Below are 11,550 nucleotides of genomic sequence, written 5' to 3'. Positions count from 1 at the left end.
ATTTTACTACATGAAGTATCTCATCTCTCCCTGAATTTTGCATGCTTGTACTGCTGACATAGCTACACCCTTAACTAGTTGTCAGCACTTAGAGAGCTGCAGAGCTGATGGAGAGCCAGCTGGGCTTTACTGACACCTACGATTAAAATGACCATTTAAATTGCCATTCCTGCCTTGGGGAAGCGGAGGAAGTGCCGGGATCACAGCTGGGCCATGCGGGGCCAGGGCCTCTCCGCCCAGGCTGCTGATCCGCGCACGTCCCGCGGGGCGCTGCCAGCTGGGCGCCACGGGAACGGGCCGCTATGGGAACGGGCCGCTATGGGAAAGGGCGGCTATGGGAACGGGCCGCTATGGGAACGGGCCGCTATGGGAACGGGCCGCTATGGGAACGGGCCGCTATGGGAACGGGCGGCTATGGGAACGGGCCGCTATGGGAACGGGCCGCTATGGGAACGGGCGGCTATGGGAACGGGCCGCTATGGGAACGGGCCGCTATGGGAAAGGGCGGCTATGGGAACGGGCGGCTATAGGAACGGGCCGCTATGGGAACGGGCCGCTATGGGAACGGGCGGCTATGGGAACGGGCCGCTATGGGAACGGGCCGCTATGGGAACGGGCCGCTATGGGAAAGGGCGGCTATGGGAACGGGCGGCTATGGGAACGGGCGGCTATGGGAAAGGGCGGCTATGGGAACGGGCGGCTATGGGAACGGGCGGCTATGGGAACGGGCCGCTATGGGAACGGGCCGCTATGGGAACGGGCGGCTATAGGAACGGGCCGCTATGGGAACGGGCCGCTATGGGAAAGGGCGGCTATGGGAACGGGCCGCTATGGGAACGGGCGGCTATGGGAACGGGCGGCTATGGGAACGGGCCGCTATGGGAACGGGCGGCTATGGGAACGGGCCGCTATGGGAACGGGCCGCTATGGGAACGGGCGGCTATGGGAACGGGCGGCTATGGGAACGGGCCGCTATGGGAACGGGCCGCTATGGGAAAGGGCGGCTATGGGAACGGGCGGCTATAGGAACGGGCCGCTATGGGAACGGGCGGCTATGGGAACGGGCCGCTATGGGAACGGGCCGCTATGGGAACGGGCCGCTATGGGAAAGGGCGGCTATGGGAACGGGCCGCTATTGGAACGGGCGGCTATGGGAACGGGCGGCTATGGGAACGGGCCGCTATGGGAAAGGGCGGCTATGGGAACGGGCCGCTATGGGAACGGGCCGCTATGGGAACGGGCGGCTATGGGAACGGGCGGCTATAGGAACGGGCCGCTATGGGAACGGGCGGCTATGGGAACGGGCCGCTATGGGAACGGGCGGCTATGGGAACGGGCCGCTATGGGAACGGGCCGCTATGGGAAAGGGCGGCTATGGGAACGGGCGGCTATAGGAACGGGCCGCTATGGGAACGGGCCGCTATGGGAACGGGCGGCTATGGGAACGGGCCGCTATGGGAACGGGCCGCTATGGGAACGGGCCGCTATGGGAAAGGGCGGCTATGGGAACGGGCGGCTATGGGAACGGGCGGCTATGGGAAAGGGCGGCTATGGGAACGGGCGGCTATGGGAACGGGCGGCTATGGGAACGGGCGGCTATGGGAACGGGCCGCTATGGGAACGGGCCGCTATGGGAACGGGCCGCTATGGGAACGGGCCGCTATGGGAACGGGCGGCTATAGGAACGGGCCGCTATGGGAACGGGCCGCTATGGGAAAGGGCGGCTATGGGAACGGGCCGCTATGGGAACGGGCGGCTATTGGAACGGACCGCTATGGGAACGGGCGGCTATGGGAAAGGGCGGCTATGGGAACGGGCGGCTATGGGAACGGGCGGCTATGGGAACGGGCGGCTATGGGAACGGGCCGCTATGGGAACGGGCGGCTATGGGAACGGGCCGCTATGGGAACGGGCGGCTATGGGAAAGGGCGGCTATGGGAACGGGCGGCTATGGGAACGGGCCGCTATGGGAACGGGCGGCTATGGGAACGGGCCGCTATGGGAACGGGCGGCTATGGGAAAGGGCGGCTATGGGAACGGGCGGCTATGGGAACGGGCCGCTATGGGAACGGGCCGCTATGGGAACGGGCGGCTATGGGAACGGGCGGCTATGGGAACGGGCCGCTATGGGAACGGGCGGCTATGGGAACGGGCCGCTCTGGGAACGGGCCGCTATCGGAACGGGCAGCTATCGGAACGGGCGGCTATGGGAACGGGCCGCTATAGGTACGGGCGGCTATAGGAACGGGCCGCTATGGGAACGGGCCGCTATGGGAACGGGCCGCTATGGGAACGGGCGGCTATGGGAACGGGCGGCTATGGGAACGGGCCGCTATGGGAACGGGCGGCTATGGGAACGGGCCGCTATGGGAACGGGCCGCTCCAACGCCGCTGGGCGCGGGCACTGCTGCGCCTGTGGAAAGGACATCCAGCGCCCCGCGTCCAGGGAATCCCAGCCAGATCCTTGTTTGACAGAGAGAAAGCCCCCGTGGTTGTGTTGAATCAAATCTGCTTGCTGAGGGCTCGGGGAAAGTGAGAGCCGAGAGGATCCATGTTTATCCCAGGGTGTTGCATGGTCGTGTAATACCCAACGCCCTTCCTACTCAGAACTATGGATTTTTCTACATTTTCGCTCGCAATGAATATCTACTTATACATTCAAATGCTAATTATAAATGTCCACTGAGAGCGCTCACTTAACATCTTGATTTATATTCAGGCTTAACCGTCACTTCTAATTAATATTCTGTTTAAGCCTGTATAAATAATACATGCCATGATTTGAAGTAAAATAGTTAAAATGGTAATAAAATAAGCAGGTAGAATGTCATATGATGCTTGCTTTTTACATCCACAGAACAAACTCTTGTAAGCCGATGCGTTTCCTGTTTTTTATTATCTTTCCCTGCTTCCTGCAGAGTAGGAATAAATAATTTTAAATACAAGAAGAATATATACTCTAGGATCCTATTTTTTTTTTTTTATTTGACATTTGTTGTTTCATGGTTTTGGAGTTTTTATTGCCCTTTGGCATTTTGCTGTATTTAAGAGAATATATTCTCCCTCTTTGAGTCACCATGTCTTGTAATTATCCTTTCTAATATCTCTGCATTCATCTGCAGAGGAAATTGAGCACTGCCTTATTTTTTACACACTGAATGACCCAGAGAAGCTACTCTGCAGTATGGCTTATCACTGGCAGATCATTTCTGCTCTACCATATTTGAAAGAAAGCTTAAATAAGAATTTTTTAATTTAAAAAAATTAAGATCCTTTAGACTATGAATTTGCCTCAGATACCTCTTTGAAGAGAATTGTTTTGGGGTTTTGAGAAAACATAGTGTAATGCCCCTCATAAAAATAAAAAATAGGCCATAAAAGGACACTAAAGTTAAGTGACATGCATAACTAGAAATTAAAATCCCAAAGATATGGGCAGAGCATTTTCTCTTAACACAGATGTACCTCAGCATTCTGCCCAGCAGCAGCAGATCACACTCTCTGTGCCTCGCTGGCTAGGAAAAATGGGAAGATTAAATTTTATGTTAAGGACATATCCAAGATAGCTGAGGTTATATGAGTAATCTTCATATCTTCTCTGTGTTTGTTTGATACACATGATATGGTAACATCTTTCTTGTAAAGGCTAAAGAGCTGCTGTTTTAGTTACTGTGAAGCCTGTAGATGATTTTACATAAATGCTTAGATATTCATTCTGAATACAGCTCCAAACAAGACAGAGTTGTACATAATTTCAATTCATTTATTTCACAGCCAGTAGTATTACTTTACACCCATCACAATAGTGGCAGAAATTAGAGTTTTGCTTCTCTCTAAGTGTGAATAACATTACAGTGAAATTTTTAAGCAAATAACCTCCTAAGAATAAAAGATGCTGTATGAAGTAATTAGATGGGATGCCAACAGGCTGGTCTCCAGGTTATTGTTAGAGTCACAAAATAATTACTTTCATTTTCATTGACTAGTTTGTTCCAGAAATTGCTTTTCTGATGAGTTGCAACCAATATGTAGATACATGAGAAGTAAGACTCATTTTAAGAACACTCTTTGATTTTATTGTGAAAAGGAAAATGTCCACTCTCCCCAATGAGCTGAACTGTCAGTGAGTTGAGCTGATGCCAGACAGACAGACAGAAATGACACATGCTTTTCTGTGTTGGAGTTTCTGGGAATGGGCTCTGCTTGGTTCCCTTCTGAAAGGCATTGAATTCTGCAGTACTATTCCAGATCAGCTTCTCTTCATCAAAGTATTTTTGCTTAAACTTAATTGTGAGTATTGCACTTTCTAGCTTTGATAGACCCAACAAAAATGGGCTCTATACACATAAGTTTTACCTGCAGAATAGTTCCTATTAGCTTATCTTAGTCACCACTGGGTTGCAGGAGATGAGTGTTATCATCTAGTGATTTTAATTAGTTGATCTATTTTGAAGTGGATTTGCCTGCCTGAGCCAAAAATTCTGGATGTCATTTTAAAAAGTAAAAGAAATTAAGTATTTATTTACTGTTCATTTGTTTTCTATTCCTTAACTTTCCTGACCACTGATAAAAGAGAAAGATGAATCAGTGTTCCTTAAAAAAAAAAAAAATCTTCTCAAGAAAGACAGTGATCAAAATTGGTTTCAGTTCTAGGTATTAGGGCACTTTACTCAAAGTGTGGTAGCTGATGGCATTCCCAAGAGAGGAAAGTCAAAGCAAACCGTGCAGTTGGGCCACAGGAACACTGAAGAGAGGCAGAGTGAGAAAATTAACTCCTCATGGGTGCTTTTTAATGAGAGCTGTGATTAACAGTGAATTTCATCTGCCTATTTTTTTTAAAGCTCATTTCTTGACCTCTTGGTTAAAATCAAGGTCAGATGCATTGGGGAGAAGCAAGGGAGCTTCAGTACTCTGCATTAGGTGCTGCCTGGGCTTTGCCAACTCACAACAGTTTGTTTCCATCCTTAACACAGATAAAATCATGCAGCCCAGGAGGTCAGAAAACTGCAGTATGTACAGTTAACCCCTTTCCTTCCTGAATCCTGATTTCAAAGCCATGCTTGTGCTTTTTTTGGAGACAGATAGGTGATGGGGTGATTTCTGGGGCTGTCCACAGGGACCCCTCTGTGGGGAATGTTGGGCACTACTGTGCTGAAGGCAAATGCCTCCCTGTGCAATGAGGTCATAGTGGTGCTGTGAGATTTGCCAGAGTGTAAATCACAGCCAGTTGGAAAGGCAGCCACAGAGTGGCTGAAATCTGAGAACACGTGGGCCCATAATTCACGATTCCTGACAACTCATGTCCAAGCCACCTTGCAGCTCATCAACCTCTGGCAATGCTGGCTCTCTCCCCTCCACAGCCAAACCACCAGGGTTGCCACAGCCCCCTTGTCTCAGCCCAACATTTAAACACAGAGCATCACTGATCTCAGGGTCGATAATTATTTCAGCAGTGGCAGAAAAGCAGATGCAGCACCATTCAGCTAGTTCTTCTAAACCTGTCTGTAACATAAAGCTGAGTCTTGAACTGCTCCAGTGCAAGCTGTGAGGTGGAGCCCAGAGCTCTTAATCTGACAGAATACAGAATGGGCAGGGACAGCATGGAAATTGCAAGTGGGAATGCATTTGGACACCTCCCTGCTGAAGGTGTTCTGAGTGGCATCAAGAGGAGGATTTCTTTTTCTCCCTTCATTTTTAGTCAGATATGGCTAAAAAATATGTCATTAATACTTACTGGTTCTCTGTAAGACTTGCCCTATTTTGCTGAAAATTATTATAATTTTATATGCAGGAAATATGTGATGAAATTCTGAAACTAACAACATTGAAAGGAGTTGTACTTTTTCAAATAGGCATGAATCCATGAAGTTCTGCTTTTTAAAACCCATAAAATTAAATTTGTCTGCTTCACCCTTTTAATTGCTGGCCCAGGTGCTTTAAAAATATTACTAAAATAAAGTTGAGATGACATTCTTTTCCAGTGTAGGTGTGTCTTAATATCAGCAGCTCTTTTTTTTACAGGTTATTTATTTCCAATGACAACTTCTCAGTGATGTTCTTTCGAACTTGTAAAGCCATTCAGCTTTGAGTCTTCCTGTCTGATTCTTGATTTCGAGCACTTGCTGACAAATAGCCTGGAGCGAGCTGAAGCCCAGAGCAGGCAATGGAGACCTTTGGCAGCTCTAGGGCCGGGCTGTCGGTGTGAGGAGGGTGACATCTGTGTGTGCTCAGAGTAATGCTGAGATAAGCCGAGGGCCACGGTTCCTTTGTGCATTGCTGCCATCTGCTGCATTTCACCGGCAGGCTCGTGGGGTGCCTTTTCCCCTAACCCACACGCGGAAGAGCTCCCAAAGCAGAAGGAGCCCCACAAAATCCGTCTCTGGGCAGCAGTTTCAAAGCAGCATGGGTTCTTTTTAGTTCGATAGCCAAACCTCTGTCTCGGTACTCGCCCAGCCCTGCGATGCTCCCGCAGCACAGACTGGAGAGTTTACAACTCGGTCATTTGCTTATATTTCCCATCATGCAAATTTGTTGCGAGCCAAGAACTATTTCTGCTCTCTGAACTGCCAAAGAAATGCGGGGAGGGGACAGGGACACGGCTTAGCGGTGCCCAGGACACAAAGTATGTGCTCTCCATGAATCATCCTCTTTGCCTGTAGGAATTTGTGGGAATCATCCTAACCGCAGAAGGGCAGGGATTTGAGAGACTTATATAAACCTCTGTACAGCCTTCGTGCTGGCCGGTCCGATGGTAGTGGGTACACCGAAATTATTACTGTTAGTGAAACTAACCTCTCTATGTTCCACCCCGCTGCTAACCTTGACTGGTCATTTTTAATGAGAAGATCGGCAGCTGCTGCTCATGTTTAGCAATCTCTAGTTATTCTGAGATTGTAGCTTCTTATAGTTAATCCTTACAGGCAAATTCTGTGCTGCCAATGTCAATAATCTCTACCTACTGTGATACCTGCAAAACCCAAAAGATCAGTATGTGGTACCATATTCGTGTCTGCAACAAAATATTAATAATAGTTCTAGTATGGTGTAAGGAGCATTGAATTTCCAGCTGTTTATGGGGTTTTCTTGGAAGAAGTAAATACTCCATCATGCTAAGTACTTGGCCCATAATAGTCAATAAAGGAGACTACCTAAAAATAGAGATGATAAATCTGGCTTTGTGATCAAAGAAGAATCACAGGTATGACACAGATCTGGCATTTATGTGGGTAATTATCTTGCACAAAAGATAACTTTTTTTTTTTAACACAACAAAAAGCTGAGGCTTGGAAAAAAAATCTTTTTATTGATTAGAGATTCTTGCCTGCTTCTGTAGGAACTGGTCTCCAGATTGTTTGCTTGGTATGAGTTACCATACCAGATAAATGTTCTCTATGGATCTCTTAGAAAAACTTTGCTTGTTTCTCAATATCCTTGTTTTCTTAGACACATTTTTATTTTTTCCAGTAATTTTTAGCTGGAAAATTCCTCAAACTGTAAGAGTGTAAGAATTCCTGACATTGTTCTACAGAAGTTGAGAAGATTCAGGGACCGCTATTAATGAAAACGTCCAACTGTCCCTAGAATGAGGTGAATATATTTATTTAATTAACCTGGTTGTCCTTACAGCAGTTGAGTGTCAGGTAGCATTTGCTAGGTAGGGGGGAAATGAAATGAAAACACATAAAGGAAAATTATTTGTGTTTAGAAGTCTAAAACATATCCAGTATCTCAAAGTTTTGGGGGCTTTTTTTTGGTTGGTTGGTTGGTTGGTTGGTTGGTTGGTTGGTTGGTTGGTTTTTTTTGCAAGGCAGCAGAAATCACAACCCTGAAACTCACAAGGAACTTCAATTTCTCATTCCATTTAATGTAACTTATCTGGAAAAAAAATATTTACAATACAAGGAAAGAAAGTCTGGAAGGAAAAGCAGAATAAGAATCTCTGACTCAACCTTGTACAACAGTCTACATCACTGCAAAAGTAAACTGAACCCAAGTGAGGCCTCCTTAGGTCATTCCTGAGTGTTGTAGCATCACAAACACTACTTGTGCTTGAATATATGCAGTAATGTGTGTGTTTGTGCTTGCCCAATGCCATTCCAGGCTTTACTAAAGTACATTCTCGAGGATCACAAAACTTTCTCCTTCTCAGGGACCTTCAACAAATGTTAATTTTTCTCATTAGCCTTGACTGATTCCTTAGAATAAAAACTTTTTAAATGAAGCTGTTGTTTTGAGGGTAACATACTGGTTGATATTTTTCCCCTAATACAAAAACACATTAGTATCTTTCAAAAATTTTAATCCTTCCTTGCTAGTGCATTCTGTCAAAACAAAATGCTTTCATATTCCATAATAGATTCTTGAAGTGTAGAAAGTAGCTGTTATTTAGGTTTCCAAAATAGAGGATGTATTCTTTTGTTTGTCAACATTAAACTTAAGGGTTTAGATAAGAGGAAAGGGTGAGATAAGAGGAAAGGAGAAATAATAGTTATTTTTGTTTTGTTTACTTTACAGACACTTGGGAAATCATTGGGACCCAATAATTTTTCAGCGACATTTAGCACACAAAATTTAGGAGGGACTCCATATCTGCCTCCTAAGGACTGGATTATCCTAATTTTCTTGTGTCTCTAAGCCTCAGCTTTTTCTAACACTAAGGTTCTGGGGAGAGATGCTGTGAAAACAGCAAGAGGAGGGCTGGTTCCCAGGTGTGGCACAAATATGCAACATGCCAAAGCCTTCGCAGGAAAATATCTGTAACCAGCACAGAGGAAACATTATGAGACCTTGATTCAGGATTAGGCTCATGCACAATATTTTCAAAACTGAAAGGGAAGCTGCATGCTCACAGTACTGCCAGTATTTAAATCTTTTGCTGGCTTCAGTTGACACTGTTGCTAAATGAGATTTGATGAAGCAATGCTTTGCCATAAACCATTGAGTGGTTTGCATATGGTCATGAACTGCCTGCACAGTAAAAGGTGGCACTGTAAATAAAACAGCAAATAAATAAATAAATAAATAAATAAATAATGCAAAGAGGCAAATTTTTTTTACTTGAAAGTCAGCTGAGTGCCAAGTACTAATAGTGAAAATTATTTGAAACATTAAGTTAAAACCATTATATACTAAGCGCTTCTCAAGGACAGCCCAAAATCTTTATTGTCTGGAGCAGAGATATTTTGAAACATGATTTTATCAGCATCCCTGACAGTCATCTATATTTTTGTATTTGAATTCCTTTTCTCACCACAACAGTCTTATTCCCTGATTAGGCCCACTCAAAGCAATTCAGCTGAGATGTTCCAAATGGCAAATGTAATTGATGTACCAGTTTATACAGGGCATAACATTACCACTGCATTAAGATTTCAGCAGCTGTAGGTTCCTGAATAAGATGACATGACATAATAAATTAGGAAATTGCAATATCAATTTAGCTTTGGAAGAACAAGTTGGATTAGAAAGACGAAGTACAGAGACTATCAAGAGACTTCTTGGTAGGCAGTTTAAACTGCAATAAAAATTTCTGAGTGGACTTGGCCAGGGCTGTCAGGAAAAAATAAAGAGCAAAATCATTTTCCTATTTGAAATTGATAGAAATCAATTTTCAGGTGACATTTCCTAAAATTGTCTGGACAGAAGCAAATAAAATTAGGTTTAATCTTTGAGAAGATAATTTTCAAGTAGCTATTAATCATGAACATCACAAGCCTTTAAATATTTTGCTTGTGATCTCTTGCCAGTAGAGGTGGAAAAACTTGTTGCTTCATTTAATTCTCTTAATAAATTGCAACATTTGGTTTACTCACCTTGCTAAATTATGCTGTACCTTTAAAATAGAAAGAGAGAAACAAGGAAATAATTTTTCCCCGTGTCTAAAAAAGCTTGAAAGGTAGTATTCAAATTTCTAATTATACAATTGCCAATTAATAGGTTTTTCCCTTGGGTGAAATAGCAAAGACTCCCAGCCCCCATGACTCATCATGTCCCTTCAATCTCTGAAATACCCTGCCATTTACTACTGCATTTATAGACACAAAGCAAAAGCAGAAGGGCATAGCAGTTGTTCTGCTGCTACAAATGGCTTTTGATGATTCTGTAGTGCCATGGTCTTACTAAATCTCCTGGGAATGAGGGGGAAGCAGCACACACTAGCAAAAATTAAGTTACTCAGTAAATCTCTTTGTCTTCAGTGGACACGTGCAAGTCTGCAGTGAATTAGAGAGCTTATGTTACAGAGAACAAAACAAAGTTATTTTAAAGAAAATTAGTGCCATGCTGTAATATTTAGTTGATTTTGATCAGGAAGCTCAGCCATCAGTGGGAAGTTTGTATCACCAAACACTTATTTTACTACTGCTTCTTGGCTACACTTGTGATGCTTTTAAAAACTTTATGAATCCAGGGACATCCAGGAAAAAACAAACAAACAAAAACCAACCAACCAACCAAAAAACCCCCACCCACAGACCAAACTATGTTTCTCTTAGGAATTATAAGGTAATAATAATAATGGCAATAATGGTTTTGGGACCTTATCTGCACCCTTTGCAACCCTGTTGCCAGATTAGTTCACTTGGAAAAATCCAGAATAAATCCCTCAGTGGGGTCATTTGACTCCTTGCTTTTCTTAAGATAGATTAGAGCTGTATGGAAATCAAGGAAGTTTTACTTCTCAGTACTTTGAATGAATATTCTGATTAACAAAATTCCTTTCTGAGCTATACTATTGTGTGCTAAAATCAGCAATATTCATCAGACATTTCTTCTCAAGCATCTACTTTCATCGAGGAAAATGCTTTGGCTAATCTAAGTTACTTCTCCCTTCCAACACAGTAGGAGACAGCTCTTATTCTTTATATTGGCAGGTGTAAGGATGATGTGAAAATGCTCATGGAATCATGTGTCTTGTATTCCTCAAACACTCCTAGGAATGTTGCTTGCAGTGTGTGTTGAAGAGTTAAATGAGATTATTTTGGTGAACGCCTGTACCCCTAACATTCGATTTTTAGGTGCTGTGTAGCACACTGCATTTGAAGCACATTGTAGAATCTTTTTCACCTTCCTCTCAGTTTGTAGAAATTAATTAAGAGTAACCTTACAGAAGTACTCCCAAAGGTTCCTGTAGCAACATTAACCCTCTGACTTAACATGTCAAATATTTTGGCAGTGTGTTAAGCCTCCAAAGACACAGCTAAACACAGAGAGAGTGGGTCACAAGGGAGAAGTCAGCATTCAACAGGGCCAGTCAGAAGAGCAGTTGTTCACAGCAAGCAAATTAACACAAGCCACATAGAGAAATCCTCTTGAGCTCTTATTAAAAAAAAAGCTGTCTTATTACACTCCACTCTAGATTGCCTCTTCTGGAACACATAGCAAGGCTCCAGCCCATATTTTCAAATGTACATTCAAAAAGGTGGTATAGAAGATGACACATACCCCAAAATTTATCCCTGAAGCCCAGCTCATGTTGTTGGGTATCTAATTAGTGTGATAAAATAATACCAAATTTGAGGCCTGGGGAATGTGGCTGGAAAGAGGACAAAG

General features: G+C 44.4%; 1 protein-coding gene across 1 annotated transcript; it reads left to right on the top strand.

Moving 5' to 3' along the window:
• The first annotated feature begins 334 nt into the window (after positions 1-334).
• LOC131555800 (spidroin-1-like) lies at positions 335-2,242 on the top strand. The gene has a single exon (XM_058802088.1). It carries the CDS (start codon positions 335-337, stop codon positions 2,240-2,242), a length of 1,908 nt encoding a protein of 635 aa, XP_058658071.1.
• Positions 2,243-11,550: the final 9,308 nt, after the last annotated feature.

The sequence above is a fragment of the Ammospiza caudacuta genome, chromosome 1, assembly GCF_027887145.1.
Source record: "Ammospiza caudacuta isolate bAmmCau1 chromosome 1, bAmmCau1.pri, whole genome shotgun sequence".
In the NCBI taxonomy this organism is placed as follows: domain Eukaryota; kingdom Metazoa; phylum Chordata; class Aves; order Passeriformes; family Passerellidae; genus Ammospiza; species Ammospiza caudacuta.
This window is presented reverse-complemented; position numbering and strand designations above follow the sequence as displayed.

What these genes read in the sequence shown, in the direction of transcription:
- LOC131555800 (XM_058802088.1), top strand. Translation starts at nt 335, where the DNA reads ATGGGAACGGGCCGCTATGGGAACGGGCCGCTATGGGAACGGGCCGCT.